Raw genomic sequence first — 17566 nt, forward strand, 5'->3', positions numbered from 1 at the left:
GACAGAGACTTGATCAAAATATACAAGGAACTCCTGCAAGTCAGCAGTGGTTAAGAAGCCGGGCAGCTGGGCCTCCTACGCCTGCCTCGCCGTTCGGCCGGACACCTCTGGGCTTAGGACTCAGGGGTACAGATTCCCAGAAGCATGTTCCCCGCCGCGTCGGGCGCCCAAGCTCTGCAGCCGCCCCCTGCTCTGCCTTCCGCACCCGCAAGGCGTCCCCCGCCGCTCCCTCCCCTGCTTCCTGCAGCGGCCCCCGACCCCAGTCCTGGCCCCACCACGGATCTCGCCTCGCCTCGCCGGGTTCGGCCCCGCGGGGTCGGCGCCTGGGCTGGGTCCATCTCCTCCAGCCCTCCCGGTGCGTCCCGCAGGGAAGGAAGGAGGCGAGGGCCAGCCGCCCCGTGTCGTGCCGGTGTTTTCCCAGGTCCGGCCGCGGCAGCAGCTGCGAACCCGGGGAGACCCCGCCCGTAGGACCCGCGCGGCGTTCTCTGCCGTGAGATGCGCGACCCGGCCTCGGGGCTGGAGCCCGTCCCCGGGGGCGGGGCTTCGTCCGGGCGCGTAGGGACCCGCCGGACTCGCCCTCCCGCGTCGCTCTCCGATTGGCCGGCGCCCGCGGGGCATTGTGGGCCGCCCGCGCGCCCGTCGCGTCGCCGCCGCAGCAGCAGCCCCCTCGGCCTTGCTATGTCTAGCTCACCCGTGAAGCGTCAGAGGATGGAGTCGGCGCTAGACCAGCTCAAGCAGTTCACCACCGTGGTGGCCGACACGGGCGACTTCCACGGTGAGGACGGCGCGGAGCCCGGGCACGCGGCGCAAGCGCCCTCCGGAGGCCCCGGCGCCCCGATTTCCCCAAGTCCCCAGTTCCGGGACGCGGACCGGGTGGCGGTGCCCCAGGCGGCTCGGTTCCGGGGGGAATGAGCGCAGGTGCCGGATGCTTGGGCCAAGGGCGGCCGTGAGGGGAGCGGGGCCGGGGGCAGCAGTGAGGAGCTGGGGTCAGCCGTGAGGGGCTCGGGGCTGGGGTCAGCGGTGCGGGCGGGACCGACGGGTCCTTGCGAGCCGTAGGGCACGAAACCGGTATCCCAGCCTCGCCCTCGCCCTCCTTCCAGGGTGGGGTCGGCTGCGCCCTCAGGCCCCGCCCCCGGGACTGGCTGTGGGCAGCCCGCGGGAGCCCCTCTGCACCCTCATGGATCGAGGTAGCTTTCAGTGACTTTCAGTTCAGGAGAGATTCGGGGTAGAGCTTCGAGCTGACTTCCACGTGGCCAGTTTGTGGTCAGTGAGCTGCAATTTTGTTGGGCTGATGTTGTCTGCAGAGCGGGGACATGAGCTAGCTCTGACCAGAAGCTGCCAGTGCCGCCACCGCCCTTGAGCCCTGCGGTGCCCAGTGGGACAACCCCGTGGGCGGCAGGTGCCCGGCCTGGTGGACAGCCACCGCCAGGCGCACCGGGTGGGTAAAAGCCGGTGCCCATGACAGCACAGGGTTGTTCCACTGTTAAATACTGGATTTTCCTGGGCTTGAATTGTTTACATTGGAGAGAACTTGGAAAATACAAAGAAGGGTTATTTTATTAATACTTAGCTCTTCTGTCCTCTGCAGTGCAGAGTAGACGAGCCTTGTGTCTATGTTTTGTTGAGAACAAGTGATATTTTTTAAGAAAATCATGAAACGCTTCATGGATGAATGCTGTGAGCACCTAATACGGAAGTGACTTCCTCTCTTTTCTGCTTTCTCATGGTGACTTGAGAAACAGGCTTTAATTCCTCTTCGGTAACTGAGTAAGGGCATTGTTTATCTAGCAGAGCCTAGAGAGTGAACTGGCATATTTGGCTGCTTAACCATCAAAGATGGGGATTCAGCGACTGGCTTGGGGTGCCACAGTCTGCTCCAGACCCCTCTTTGGGAGATCCAAAGCTAGAGCTGTGAGTCCCTCACACACACAGCCCCCTGTTGTAGTCCAGACCTCTCTCTCTATAAGAAAGAAAGCTCCAGAAAAGGGGCTACACATTTTTCTGCTGCTCAGTTTATTCCCTTTTTTCTTTTTTCTTTTTTTTTTTTTTTTTTTTGTTGAGACGGAGTCTCCTCTGTGGCCCAGGCCAGAATGCAGTGGCGCGATCTCGGCTCACTGCAAGTTCTGCCTCCCGGGTTCACGCCATTCTCCTGCCTCAGCCTCCTGAGTAGCTGGGACTACAGGCGCCCACCCCTGCACCCAGGTACTTTTTTGTATTTTTAGTAGAGACGGGGTTTCACCGTGGTCTCGATCTCCTGATCTCGTGATCCGCCCGCCTCGGCCTCCCAAAGTGCTGGGATTATAGGCGGGAGCCACTGCGCCGGCCTTGTATTGTTTTTTTAAATAAATCTTCTGGCCCGGCGAGGTGGCTCACGCCTGTAATCCCAGTACTTTGGGAGGCCGAAGCAGGTGGATCACGAGGTCAGGAGTTTGACACCAGCCTGACCAACATGGTGAATCCCTGTCTCTACTAAAAATATAAAAATTAGCTGGGCGTGGTATTGCATGCCTGTAATCCCAGCTACTTGGGACGCTGAGGCAGGAGAATTGCTGAACTCAGAAGGCGGAGGTTGCAGTGAGCGCCACTGCACTCCAACCTGGGCGACAGAGCGAGACTCCATCTCAAAAAAAAAAATCTTCTAAACCCAAGTCCTGACATATTTTTTTAATGAATATTAACAAAAAAATACATTCATTGATAGTATATGTTCATCAGTGTTATGTAGTTGTAAAATAATCTGTTGGGTTTGTGATCTGTGTTTTGTGAAGTGAAGGTTCTTCACTCCTTGTGGGAGGGAGGCACAGGCCTCTGGAAATAGAAGAAAACTGTGAATGCTCTCCCCACAGTGTGACTGTGACCCTCCCCATTTCTCTTCCCACAGTGTGACCCCCCATTTCTCTTCCCACAGTGTGACCCCCTCAGTTTTCTCCCCACAGTGTGACCCTCCCCATTTCTCTTCCCACAGTGTGACCCCCCAGTTTTCTTCCCACAGTGTGACCCCCCATTTTTCTTCCCACAATGTGACCCCCTCAGTTTTCTTCCCACAGTGTGACCCTCCCCAGTTTGCATTCGGTTTAAGGGACCCTGGACCCTGAAACCCATTTTTGCCCCAGTGGGCCTTGGTTTTGTTTTAATTTTGTAAAAGCCATTTGCTAAAAGCTGACTTTATCAAGGGGTGATTTTACAGGATGAAATGGGCTGTTTTCAGTGCCTCATTCAGGGCATTCTGGCAGACCTGTGTCAACACTGTGCCAAGACAGGCTTTTTCTTAACTTGTCATGTTGAAATGGGTATAGATACACAGAAGTTGCAAAATCAGCCCATACGGTCCTATGGGACCCTTCAACCACTGTCCCTCGTGGTGACATCTCATGTAACCATGGCATGGTATCCACACCGGGAAGTGGGCACTGCTGTGATGCTGATGCTGTTACAGACTGCAGGCCTGGCTCAGGGCTCCCCAGTTTCCCACTGTACTGGGGAAAGGAGACTATGTGACAGTTTCATAAAGTGTGTAAATTCCTGTGACTGCTGTGACAGGACATAGCTGTCCCATTGTCACTGAGATCCCCGTGTTCCTGAGAGACACCTCATTCCCTGTTCCTTGGCAACCTCTAACCTGTTCTCTACCTCTATAGTTTTGTCATTAAAAGACCCTTTGAAAGTACTTATTCCAGCCTTGGCAACATAGTAAAACCCCATCCCTACACAAAAAAAATAGCCAGGCATATTGGCGCACACCTGTAGTCCCAGCTACTCAGGAGGCTGAGTTGGGAGGATCACTTAAGCCCAGGAGGTTGAGGCAGCAGTGAGCTGTGACTGCACCACTGCACTCCAGCTTAGGAGACAAAGCAAGACCCTGTCTCAAAAAAAAAAAACTGATTTTCCAAATAAAGTTACTGAACTGGCTAATCTCCTGGAGCGATGGGCCATTCTATGGGTGTCAGTGGCCATAACTCTTCACCTCCACTTTCCATCTGGACAGCCTGATCAACAAAACCCCAGGTTAAGCCTCATTGGCTTCTTTGAATTCCTAGCTTGGTTACGTGAGAAAGAACTAATGTGTTAAAAGAATAAAGAAAATAATCCTTGAGTTTTTGTTTTTGGGTTTTTTTTTTTTTTTGAGACAGGGTCTTGCTTTGTCACCCAGGCTGTACAGTGGTGCAGTCACGTGGTGCAACACGGCTCACTGCAGCCTTGACCTCCTGGGCTGAGGTGATTTCCCCCACCTCAGTCTCCCAAGTAGCTGGGACTACTGGTGTGCGCCACCACACCCAGCTAACAGTCCTTGTTGAAGATAACCATGTGATATCTGTGTTGAAGTCAAAATGTAGAGACGAATCTCTAAATTTAACTTTTTATTTGGGAAGAAAAAATTGCAATTCAAGCAGACTGGGTGGTCTTCGATCTGTCCAAAGAACAAGAGAAAGTTGGGTCCAGCCTCAGTGGCTCATGCCTGTAATCCCAGCACTTTGGGAAGCTGAGGCAGGTGGATCCGCTGAGGTCAAGAGATCGAGACCAGCCTGGCCAACATGGTGAAACCCTATCTCTACTAAAAATACAAAAAATTAGCCGGGTATGGTGGTAAGTGCCTGTAATCCCAGCTACTTGAGAGGCTGAGGTGAGAGAACTGCTTGAACCCAGAAGACGGAGGTTGCAGTAAGCCGGGATTGCCCCACTGCACTCTAGCCTGAGCGATAGAGCGAGTCTCCATTTCAAAATAACAATAATAATAATAAACCATGAACCTCATTTGAAGGTAATTGTTATGTGTGCATGCATGCATGCGTGTGTGCACAGTTCCTGTCTCATAACTCCTACAGTCCTGTTACAATGTTGGGGCACTCTAGGCCTCAGGAGCAGGCCTCGGAAAACAGAATTTCCGTCGCTGACCTTCTTCTCCTCTCTTACTTGCTCCTTTCTCTCTCCAAGGGAGGAATCTTTCCTGCCTTTCTTTCTGTTTTGGAGCTGTCCATAAAGAAATTCTCTACTTGCTTTTCTTTTTTTTCTTTTTTTTTTTTTTTTGAGGTGGAGTCTCACTTTCTCGCCCAGGCTTGAGTCAGTGGCGTGATCTAGGCTCACTGCAAGCTCCGCCTCCCAGGTTCACGCCATTCTTCTGCTTCAGCCTCCTGAGTAGCTGGGACTACAGGCGCCCGCCACCACGCCCAGCTAATTTTTTGTATTTTTAGTAGAGACGGGGTTTCACTGCGTTAGCCAGGATGGTCTTGATCTCCTGACCTCGTGATCCGCCTGCCTCAGCCCCCTAAAGTGCTGGGATTACAGGCGTGAGCCACCGCGCCTGGCCCTCCACTTGCTTTTCTAATTGTGGGTCCTAAGACCGTCATTTCAGAAGGGGTCCCACCACATAGCCTGGAGGAAGCAGTGTTGCACAGAGGACAGTAAGAATGTGAACAGAGAGGCGCTGCTGGGTTTCCTTGCTCATTAGATGATAATAATTCAGTCATGTCTCTCCAATGGAGTCTCCATAAAAGGCCCAAGAGGACAGGGTTCAGGGAGCTTCCAGATACTCCCTGAATGACGGAGTGAGACTCTGTCAAAAAGAAAAAAAGCTACTCAGTGGCTACAACTTTGGACTTTTTGAACTGTTTAGTTGGTTACTCTGAAGAAAAAAACTTTTTTTTTTGGTCCTTGCAACAGAGTCTTGCTCCATTGCCCAGGCTGGAGTGCAGTGGCACAATCTCAGCTCACTGCAACCTCCACCTCCCGGGTTCGAGCGATCTTCCTGCCGCAGCCTCCCGAGTAGCTGGAATTATAGGCATGCACCACCATGCCTGGCTAATTTATATATATATATATATAAATTTTTTTTTTTTTTTTGAGACGGAGTCTCGCTCTGCCGCCCAGGCTGGAGTGCAATGGCCGGATCTCAGCTCACTGCAAGCCCCGCCTCCTGGGTTTACGCCATTCTCCTGCCTCAGCCTCCCGAGTACCTGGGACTACAGGCGCCCGCCACGTTGCCCAGCTAGTTTTTTGTATTTTTTAGTAGAGATGGGGTTTCACCGTGTTAGCCAGGATGGTCTCAATCTCCTGACCTCGTGATCCGCCCGTCTCGGCCTCCCAAAGTGGTGGGATTACAGGCTTGAGCCACTGCGCCCGGCCTAATTTTTATATTTTTAGTAAGGACACGGTTTCACCATGTTAGCCAGGCTGGTCTCGAACTCCTCACCTCAAGTGATCCACCCCCATCAGCCTCCCAAAGTGCTGGGATTACAGGTGTGAGCCACTGTACCCAGCCACTGAGTAGCATTTTATGACTGGGTTTATTAAAGCAAAGAATGTCGACTTTGATCACCAGTACAATTTGAACAAAAACTTGAGACGTTGTCAAAGTTGCCCACTCCAACTAAAAGGATTCTTAGATCAGGTTTTGTCAAGTTACCGGCAGAAGCTACTGAATGCGATATTTATTTATTTATTTGTTTATTTATGAAACAGAGTCTCTGTCACCCAGGCTGGAGTGCAGTGGTGCGATCTCGGCTCATTGCAACCTCCACTTCCTGGGTTCAAGCGATTCTCTTGCCTCAGCCTCCTGAGTAGCTGGGATTACAGGCATGTGCCACCACGCCCATCTCATTTTTGTATTTTTAGTAGAGACGGGGTTTCATCATGTTGGCCAGGCTGGTCTCGAACTCCTGACCTCAGGCAATCCACCAGCCTTGGCCTCCCAAAATGCAGGGTTTACAGGTGTGAGCCACTGCACCCGGCCTGAATTTATTTTCTTAAGAGATGGGGTCTTGCTCTCTGGCCCAGGTGGGAGTGTCGTGGCATAATCACGGCTCACTGTAGTCTCAACCTCCTGGGCTCAAGCGATCCTCCTGCCTCAGCCTCTTGAGTAGCTGAGACTACAGGCGTGCTAATTTAGTCATTTTATGAAACCTAAAGAGAATGATTGGTGAGTGATGGCAGTGGGTAAAATTAGTCTTAAAGTTGCAGCAGTGCAGTTCAGCAACTATTAAATAAGCTGATTTCAGGTTAGAGGCCGCTTCTGCAGATAATTATTTTTGGAGCAATGCTGTGTACCCTGAGTGCTTTTCCCCTTGGCTTTTTGACCCTGTTGTAGCTGATCTCTGTAACCCAGAAGATCAGCGTTCACAGGTGGGTCATTGACTCTAGACCGTGCGCCTCCTTGTGGTGGTATGGCAGCGGGAAGCATATTTTCCTACGGCCAGCGTTCTCCCAGTTGTCTCACCTCTCACTCCCATGCTGTTACAAGTCAGCTCTTGCAGGGGCATATTTGATCTCTGGGCACTTAGTGCTGTTGTTTCATCATTGTGCAAACAGCCACATCTTGACAAACCTTCGGTGACCAGGAAGGTGTGAGAAGTGTGGGCTGGACCCCACTTTGGGAAATGCTCTGGACTCCCCTAACGTCCTGGGGACTTACAGGGTTCCTTCACGTGTTTCCAGTTGGAGGCAAGCGCTCCACTTACTTTGGCTTTTGAAACTATTTCCCTAGCCATCGACGAGTACAAGCCCCAGGATGCTACCACCAACCCGTCCCTGATCCTGGCCGCAGCGCAGATGCCTGCTTACCAGGAGCTGGTGGAGGAGGCGATCGCCTATGGCCGGAAGCTGGGCGGGTGAGTGCCTGGACTCGGGAGGGTCCCAGCTAGGCCCTCACGCTAGTCTAGTTGGCCTTGTTTCCCTCCCTAACTGAATTTTAGCTCTCAAACACCACGAACTCAAGGGAAGAAAAACCCTGTCTTTCTGCCTGTTTTTGTTTATCAAAGTGTAACCTGCATGGAGTAACCTGCACCCGTGGTGAGCAGCTTGGAGTCTTGCCAATGTGTGCACACCCAGTGAGCACCACCCCAGTCTGGATGCAGGGCACTCGCAGACCCCCAGAGACCCTCCTCCCCTTCTGCAGTCAGTCTCCCCAGCTCTGGTAATACTTATCTTCTGGCTGTCATTTTATTTTATTTTTTATTTTTCAGACAGAGTCTCGCTCTGTCACCCAGGCTGGAGTATAGTGGAGCGATCTTGGCTCGCTAGAACTTCCGCCTCCTGGTGCAAGTGATTCTCCTGTCTTACCTTCCCAATTAGCTGGGATTACAGGTGTGCGCCACCACGCCTGACCTTTTTTTTTTTTTTTTTTGAGACAGAGTTTTGCTTTTGTTGTCCAGGCTGGAGTGCACTGACATGAACTTGGCTCACTGCAACCTCCACCTTCTGGATTCAAGTGATTCTCCTGCCTCAGCCTGCCAAGTAGTTGAGATTACAGACATGAGCCACCATACCTGGCTATAATTTTTTGTATTTTAGTGGAGACAGGGTTTCACCATGTTGGCCAGGCCAGTCTCGAACTTCTGATCTCAAGTGATCCGCCTGCCTTGGCCTCCCACAGTGCTCAGATTATAGACATGAGCCACCGTGCCTGGCTTTTTTTTTTTTTTTTTTTTTTTTTTTTCAGACGGAGTCTGGCTCTGTCTCCCAGGCTGGAGTGCAGTGGCCGGATCTCAGCTCACTGCAAGCTCCACCTCCCGGGTTTACGCCATTCTCCTGCCTCAGCCTCCTAAGTAGCTGGACTACAGGCGCCGCCACCTCGCCCGGCTAGTTTTTGTATTTTTAGTAGAGATGGGGTTTCACCGTGTTAGCCAGGATGGTCTCGATCTCCTGACCTTGTGATCCGCCCGTCTCGGCCTCCCAAAGTGCTGGGATTACAGGCTTGAGCCACCGCGCCCGGCCCGTGCCTGGCTTTTTAATTTTTTTTTTTTTTTTTTTTTTTTGAGACGGAGTCTGGCTCTGTCACCCAGGCTGGAGTGCTGTGGCCGGATCTCAGCTCATTGCAAGCTCCGCCTCCCGGGTTCACACCATTCTCCTGCCTCAGCCTTCCAAGTAGCTGGGACTACAGGCGCCGCCACCTCGCCTGGCTAGTTTTTTTTTTGTTTGTTTGTTTGTTTTTTGAGACGGAGTCTCGCTCTGTCGCCCAGGCTGGAGTGCAGTGGCCGGATCTCAGCTCACTGCAAGCTCCGCCTCCCGGGTTGACGCCATTCTCCTGCCTCAGCCTCCGAGTAGCTGGGACTACAGGCACCCGCCACCTCGCCTGGCTAGTTTTTTGTATTTTTTAGTAGAGACGGGGTTTCACAGTGTTAGCCAGGATGGTCTCGATCTCCTGACCTCGTGATCCGCCCGTCTCGGCCTCCCAAAGTGCTGGGATGACAGGCTTGAGCCACCGCGCCCGGCCCTGGCTAGTTTTTTGTAGTTTTTAGTAGAGACGGGGTTTCGCCGTGTTAGCCAGGATGGTCTCAATCTCCTGACCTCGTGATCCGCCTGTCTCGGCCTCCCGAAGTGCTGGGATTACAGGCTTGAGCCACCGTGCCCGGCCGCTTTTTAATTTTTTAATAGCTTTTATAACTCCCAGAATGTTCTCTGGCACCTGTTTGCAGTAGGTCCCACCCCCTTACCCAACCAAGCTCCTGTAGAGCACTCTTCATGCTTATGGCTTTGCATATTTTAGATTCTCTTCAGGGTAATAATTCAAAGCTTGAGGATGGTGCCGAGCAGGCAATGTGGGCACCACACAGGAGCAGGTCCCTTTCTAGTACTGGCTTTGCTTAGGTCCAGGTGGCTGGTGAGTGGCTCCCCTGACCACGTGTGAAAGCCACTCTGGACGCTGAGTCTGACCCTCTCCTCTCTCATCATAGCTCCCCTTTCCTCCTCTCGTGGTGTTGCGCCCCCGTGGCATCCGCGAGGCCTTGGTGCTGTTGTTATTGGATGACACTGGTGCCTTTGCTTAGCTGGGTGATCAACAGATGAGCCCTGCCCCCATGTCCAGGTGACCTAATAATTTTTTTTTTTTTTTTGAGATAACATTTGACTCTGTCACCTAGGCTGGAGTGCAGTCTCACAATCTCAGCTCACTGCAGCCTTGATGTCCTGGACTCAAGCCATCCTCCCATCTCAGCCTCCCAAGTAGCTGGGACTACATGCAGGTGCACGCTACCACACCTGGCTAATCTTCGTATTTGTTTGTAGAGGCAGGGTTTTACCATGTTGCCCTGGCTGGTTTCGAACTCCTGAGTCTGAGCAGTCTGCCCACCTTGGCCTGCCAACGTGCTGTGATGACAGGCGTGAGCCATCGCACCCAGTCTGGCCCAAGAATTCTGACCCCGGAGCATCTAGCTGAAGATCTTCCTGTGTGTAGTGGGCTAACGAGGCCACTCAGATTTTGGAACAGCATCATGGACTTCACCTAGTGTCTGTCCAGTGACTTTGAAGAGATGGAAAATATAATATTTTGCAAGTGCCAAAAGATAGAGGGATGCAGTTTGGGATGACGAAAAGAGCTCTGGAGAGAGATGGTGACGGCTGTACAGAATTGTGAATGTGCTGAATATACTGAAAAATGGCAGGTTGGGGGCAGTGGTGCTCGCCTGTAACCCCAGTGCTTTGGTAGGCCAAGATGAGAGGATCCCTTCAGCCTAAGAGTTCGAGAACAGTCTAGGCAACAGGGCAAAACTCTGTCTCTCAAAAAAAATTTAAAAATTAGCCGGGCATAGAGATGTGCACCTGTAGTCCCAGCTACTTGGGAGGCTGAGGCGGGAGGATCCCTTGAGCCCAGGAGGTCAAGGCTGTAGTGAGCCGTAATCACACTACTGCACTCTAGCCTGAGCGACTGAGTGAGACCCTGTCTTGGGAAAAAAAAAAAAAAAAAAAAAAAAAGGATAAGATGGGAAATTTTACGTTATATGTATTATTTGGCTACAATAAAAAAATGTTTTAAGAGAAAAGATGGAAGGAAATTTGGCAAAGAAATAACAGAATTCATTTTGTAGACTCTTGTGCACTTGAACCTTAGAAGCTTCTAACCTGCTTTTTTCCCTTTGAATTTCAGGTCACAAGAAGACCAGATTAAAAATGCTATTGATAAACTTTTTGTGTTGTTTGGAGCAGAAATACTAAAGAAGATTCCGGGCCGAGTATCCACAGAAGTAGACGCAAGGTAAGGATGCTTGCTCCTGCGCTGGACAGGCTGGTCAGGTGTCCACAGTTGCACACGTGGATGTCAACGTGAGGTCAAGCGGCTGCTCCACCCATAGTCTCCATCCCAGGGGCCCAAGAGGTTTATTCTGAGCTTTCCCACAGTTGGTACTGACGACCAAGAGCTCCTTGTTTAGCAACTGATCTCTAGTGGTTTTTATTTTTATTTTTATTTATTTATTTATTTTTGAGATGGAGTCTCGCACTGTCACCTAGGCTGGAATACAGTGGTGCAATCTCAGCTCACTGCAACTTCTGCCTCCTGGGTTCAAGCATTTCTCTGCCTCAGCCTGGCAAGTAGCTGAGATTACAGGCACTCGCCACCACGCCCAGCTAATTTTTTGTATTTTTAGTAGAGACGGGGTTTCATCATCTTGGCCACGCTGATCTTGAACTCCTGACCTCATGATCCACCCACCTCAGCCTCCCAAAGTGCTGGGATTACAGGCATGAGCCACTGTGCCTGGCCGCTAGTGTTTTTTGTTTTGATTTGTTTTATTTGTTTGTTTTTTGAGACGGAGTCTCGCTCTGTTGCCAGGCTGGAGTGCAGTGGCACGATCTCAGCTCACTGAAGCCTTTGCCTCCCGGGTTCAAGCGATTCTCCTGCCTCAGCCTCCCGAGTAGCTGGGACTACAGATGCGCGCCACCACACCCAGCTAATTTTTTTGTATTTTTAGTAGGGACAGGGTTTCACCATGTTGGCCAGGATGATCTCGATCTCTTGACCTCATGATCTTCTCCCCTCAGCCTCCCAAAGTGTTGGGATTATAGGCGTGACCCACCGCACCCGGCCTAGTGTTTTTTTATACAAAGTATGGCCTATGGATCCCACTGAGGACCTTTGTGAGGCTGGGTGTGAGTCGCTGTCACAGCCATTTTGCAAACCTCAAGTGAGGGGAAGGTTGGGGGCAGTGGTTGGTGCTTACAGTGGTGCAGCTCAAAACTGACCTGGGCCGACACCCGGCCTCCAACTTGCTCTGCTTTTGGGCAGCCTGCATGATCTGAGGGGATGGGTCCTTGCTCCTACAGGCTCTCCTTTGATAAAGATGCGATGGTGGCCAGAGCCAGGCGGCTCATCGAGCTCTATAAGGAAGCTGGGATCAGCAAGGACCGAATTCTTATAAAGCTGTCATCAACCTGGGAAGGAATTCAGGCTGGAAAGTAAGTGGTCCCCCACAAGGAAGGAGCTTTCAGAGACTTTTCCTCTGTTGTCGGGGCAAGGTCTACATGGCATCAGGCAAGTTTGACTCTCAGCCCTGGGGAATGCCAGCCTGGGGAGCACAGCCCACAGCTTGGACTTGACCAGCTGGTGCCAATCTAGACCTGCCCTTTGCTCCAGAGCCAGCTCCCTCACTTGCTGGTGATCAGAAATGAGGGATTTCCCAGGAAGTACCATCCACCCACCCAGCAGAGAAGAAAAGCCACGAGTTAACACCTGCAGATTCTTTCATTCCTCTGTCCTGATGAACATAAGCCTGTATTTACATGATTTTTAAAAAGTAAACTATTGTTATATAAAATATATGCTGCCTGGGCAAGATGGCTCATGCCTATAATCCCAGCAATTTGGGAGGCTGAGATGGGAGGATCACTTGAGCCCAGGAGTTCCAGACCAGCCTGGGCAATGAAGTGAAACCTTGTCTCTACAAAAATATAAAAAAATTTTAGGCCGGGCACGGTGGCTCACGCCTGTAATCCCAGCACTTTGGGAGGCCGAGGCAGGCAAATCATGAAGTCAGGAGATGGAGACCATCCTGGCTAACAGGTGAAACCCTGTCTCTATTGAAAATATAAAAATTAGCCGGGTGTGGTGGCGGCGCCTATAGTCCCAGCTACTTGGGAGACCGAGACATGTGAATGGCGTGAACCCGGGAGGCAGAGCTTGCAGTGAGCCAAGTTTGCGCCACTGCACTCTAGCATAGGTGACAGAGTGAGACTCCATCTGGAAAAAAAAAAAAATTAGCCGGGTGTGATGGCACACACCTGTGATTCCAGCTACTTAGGAGGCTGAGGTGGGAGCATCGCCTGAGCAAGAGGTTGAGGTTCCAGTAGCTGTGATCGCACCACCGCACTCCAGCCTAGGTGACAGAGTGAGACCCTGTCTCAGAAAAACCAAACCAAACGTATGTATGTTCAGAATGGAAGAGACAGAAAATATGTAAAACAAAGGCCGGGCGTGGTGGCTCAAGCCTGTAATCCCAGCACTTTGGGAGGCCGAGACGGGCGGATCACGAGGTCAGGAGATCGAGACCATCCTGGTTAACCCGGTGAAACCCCATCTCTACTAAAAAATACAACAAAGTAAAACTCCTGTATGATGTTCTCACCCAGGAGCAGCCAATGCTACACTCAAATAATTCACATCAGGAAGAAGTGTTTTGTTTCCACATCTGTGTGTCTACATGTTCTACCACGTGCCATCACTGACCGGCTCTGAGATAGCATCTCACTTTTTCACCATGGCTGGAGTGCAGTGACCCAAACTCGGCTCACTACAGCCTTGACTCCAGGCTCAAGTGATCTTTCCATCTCAGTCCCCCAAGTGGCTGGGACGACAACACGCACACCACTCCTGGGTAATTTCACCATGTTCCCCAGGCTGGTCTCGAATCCCTGGGCTCAACAGATCTCTACCCATCTTGGCCTCCCAAAGTGCTGGGATTACAGGCATGAGCCATTGTGCTCTCGTCCAGGCTGGAGTGCAGTGGTGCTATCTCAGCTCACTGCAACCTCCACCTCTTGGGTTCAAGTGATTCTCCTGCCTCAGTCTCCTGAGTAGCTGGGATTACAGGCAGGCGCCACCACGCCCGGCTAATTTTATATTTTTAGTAGAGATGGGGTTTCTCCATGTTAGGCTGGTCTCGAACTCCCAACCTCAGGTGATCCACCGCCTCGGCCTCCCGAAGTGTTGGGATTACAGGTATGAGCCACCACACCCGGCCCATTTGTTTTTATATGTTGAAAAATACTCCATTTTATGGATAGGCCAGTTATTCATCTGTTGATGGACATCTGGTCGGTTTCCACCCCTTGAGCTGTGATGTATAGTGCTGTGGTCGGTTTCCATTTCTCGGGCTGTGATGTATACTGCTGCTTTGAACACATTTGCTGTTTTGAACACATCTGCTGCTAGGAACACAGATGTGCCAGTTTTGTCCTGGACACGTTTTTGTTTCTCATGGGCGTATGCCTAGGAGTGGAGTCTCTGGGTGACTGCTGGAGGAACTGCAGGCTGTTTCCCAACTCAGCTGTGCCATCTGCTGCCCCCTCGAACAACCCCGTGTGGCCATGTGGCAGAGGCGCCTGGGGAGGGAACTTGTGTCTGGAGGTGCCTGAGCAGTCTTGGCTGTCTCATCCCACGCCCCAGCCACATGGCAAAGTATGGGCACTGCCCTGTCCTTGGGGATCAACCCCAGCATGTCCAAAGTGCACTGGGACTTGGGCAAGGGGCCTAGTGTGGCCAAGGGGCTCCTCTCAGCAGAAACCAGGGTGCTGTGGGCCTGCTACGGGGTGGCCCCAGGAATGGCTAGGGTGGAACAGGGTGAGGACTGGAATGTGGTCAGAGACAACCCAGTGGTTCTAGCCTGGGAGCTGAGCCCTGGTGAGTTCTGGAATGAGGTGCTGGCCTGGCACAAGAGCACGGGCACCTGGAGGGCCTCCCTTGCCTTTGTCTATTGTGTAATGTGGGTTGGAGAAAATCCTGGTCACCGATAACCCACTATCCATTTAGAACCCTCTTGAGTGTTACAGATTTGTTCTTAACAATGGCATGAGCCTGTTCCTGCCGTTTTCGTTTAAGGCCCGTGAGCATCTTTGGCAGCCTTGGCTCTGGGTGGGCACCTGGCCTGCACTCACCTGCCCCGCACTCACCTGCCCCCGCCCCACAGGGAGCTCGAGGAGCAGCACGGCATCCATTGCAACATGACGCTACTCTTCTCCTTCGCCCAGGCTGTGGCCTGTGCCGAGGCGGGTGTGACCCTCATCTCCCCATTTGTTGGGCGCATCCTTGATTGGCATGTGGCAAACACCGACAAGAAATCCTACGAGCCCCTGGAAGACCCTGGTGAGGGTCCCTCTGAGGTAATGGGGTAAGGGGAGCAGCCTCAGCAGCACCTCAGGCAGGAAGAGCCCGAGATGGAGCTGCCGCATCAAAAAGCAGTGAGGTGCACAGGTCTGCGCAGGGCAGGCAGGGGTGGCGGCTCGAGGTAGTGCAGGCACTGGGAGGGCAGGTGCGGTGGTGCCTCTGCTGAAGCCTTCCCGGTCACAGCCTGGTTTCTTCCCAGGGGTAAAGAGTGTCACTAAAATCTACAACTACTACAAGAAGTTTGGCTACAAAACCATTGTCATGGGCGCCTCCTTCCGCAACACGGGCGAGATCAAAGCACTGGCCGGCTGTGACTTCCTCACCATCTCACCCAAGCTCCTGGGAGAGCTGCTCCAGGACAACGCCAAGCTGGTGCCTGTGCTCTCAGCCAAGGCGGGTGAGGCCCCACTGCCCAGCTGTGGCTGCTGCTCGGGCAAGGCCAACACCGCCCTGCCGCGCTGCCCTGTGGGTGATCCCTCCCTCCTGTGGGGCGAGCACATCTCGGGAGACATCAGGGTGAAGCGGACCTCAGTGGAGGGCTTGGCTTTACTAACACGTCTCACTAAAGGCGTCAGCTGAGGCTCTGTGGGCTGAACCCCACTTCCAGCAGGAGCCTTGCTGGGGCTGAGGCCTGGCCCTGGTGGAAGATGCTTGGGTGCAGCGGGTTCAGGCCCTGAGCCCATGGGGCCAAGGTGGGCAGGGACATGGGCAGGTATGGAAGGCGGGGTCTTGTCCCGTAGCCCAAGCCAGTGACCTGGAAAAAGTCCACCTGGATGAGAAGGCTTTCCGCTGGTTGCACAATGAAGACCAGATGGCTGTGGAGAAGCTCTCTGACGGGATCCGCAAGTTTGCCGCTGACGCAGTGAAGCTGGAGCGGATGCTGACAGTGAGTGTTGTGTGTGGGGGGCCACATGTGCCAAGCCCCATGAGAGCCCGGGCCTGGGTGTCAGGGTTCAAGCTGGGCACAGTTAAAACTTCGGTGAGACCCCAGGTCTCATTCACGTGCTGCCCAGCAAGCGGGGCCTGCTGAGGTCATCCCAGGGTGGAGGGTGCCTGGCACCTAGGGCTGCCCCCAGGATGCTTGGTGGGTCCTGGCTCCTCTCTGGCCTGTGTGGTGACTGTGGTGTTGGCCAGCCTGTGGCCCTGGCCCACACAGAGTGCAGACCCCACAAGGACCTCCCTCCTTCCACATGGTGCCTTGTGGGGCTTCAGGGTGCAGAAGGCCGGGTTGGGAGACACAGCTCATGCTGTGTTTGTTTCTAGGAACAAATGTTCAATGCAGAGAACGGAAAGTAGTGCAACTCTGAGGGTGGACTCCAGATCTGCACCGTCGGCCAGCTGGGGTCTGACCGCACATGGCTTCTGATGAATCTTGCGTTTTTTACAAATTAGAGCAGGGATAGATCATAGATTTCTGATTTTATGTAAAATTTGCCTAATACATTAAAGCAGTCACTTTTCCTGTGCTGTTTCATTCACTGTCTCCATCCCCTTTATCCCCTAAGCATCACTTGCCCCAGCTGTGACGGGCTGTAACCTAGGTTAGGACTTAAGAGATGGGGTTGGGGTCAGGGTACTCCAGACACAACCCACTGCCTGGGCCACCACCTGGGAACCCAAGTCAGGGTTGTTGCTGGGAGGCCTTTGATGGGGGGGCCCTTCCTGGGTAGGGACCCGCCTGAGCCCTGAGGCCTGTAGAGTGCATGGGTGGAGTTAGGCAAAGGGCAGGCTTCTGATGCCAGGGGCTCCCAAGGTGCTGTCCCAGGTGGGCCACAAATGGACACTGAAGCAGTCTCAAGCCTCCAAGCGTGGGCACATGTGGATGCTCCCAGAGGAGCAGTCCCAGCCACACCCTCCCTCCTGCTTTTGAGGGCCTGGGTCTCCTATTCCCTGTCAGGCTGCACTGCCTATGCCCCCCGCCCCTGCTCCCCTCCTGACCTGTTATGGCCGAGACCTTGCATGGGATGCCAGGTTCCTGCATGGGGTCATGGTGCCACCTTGTGGGGGCAGCACACGCACCAGCCACTGGCCTTCAAGTCGCCCCATTTCTTTTTGAGACAGAATCTCATTCTGTCGCCTAGGCTGGAATGCACCCAGGCAGTGGTGCAATCTCCCTGCAACCTCTGCCTCCCAGTTTCAAGTGATTCTCCTTACCTCAGCCCCCGCAAGTAGCCGGGATTACAGGCACCTGCCACCATGCCCGGCGAGACAGGGTTTCACCATGTTGGCCAGGTTGGTCTTGAACTCTTGACCTCAAGTGATCCACCTGCCTCGGCCTTCCAAAGTGCTGGGATTACAGGCATGAGCCACCGTGCTTGGCCTTTTTTTTTTTTTTTTTTTTTTGAGATGGAGTCTTGCTCTGTCACTCAGGCTGGAGTGCAGTGGTGTGATCTGGGCTCACTGCAACCTCCGCCTCCTGGGTTCAAGAGATTCTCCTGCCTCAGCCTCCTGGGTAGCTGGGATGACAGGTGCCCGCCACAA

General features: G+C 52.9%; 1 protein-coding gene across 1 annotated transcript; it reads left to right on the top strand.

Annotated features, from left to right (window-relative positions):
• Window positions 1-533: 533 nt before the first annotated feature.
• Window positions 534-16550, top strand: TALDO1 (transaldolase 1). Its single transcript, XM_033203998.1, has 8 exons — window positions 534-775; window positions 7478-7601; window positions 10856-10963; window positions 12031-12162; window positions 14889-15064; window positions 15285-15482; window positions 15826-15971; window positions 16349-16550. The coding sequence occupies exons 1-8, from the start codon at window positions 679-681 to the stop codon at window positions 16379-16381; spliced, it is 1014 nt and encodes a 337-aa protein (XP_033059889.1). The 5' UTR covers window positions 534-678; the 3' UTR covers window positions 16382-16550.
• Window positions 16551-17566: the final 1016 nt, after the last annotated feature.

Source organism: Trachypithecus francoisi, unplaced genomic scaffold (assembly GCF_009764315.1).
Source record: "Trachypithecus francoisi isolate TF-2019V2 unplaced genomic scaffold, Tfra_2.0 Lachesis_group8, whole genome shotgun sequence".
Classification (NCBI taxonomy): Eukaryota; Metazoa; Chordata; class Mammalia; order Primates; family Cercopithecidae; genus Trachypithecus; species Trachypithecus francoisi.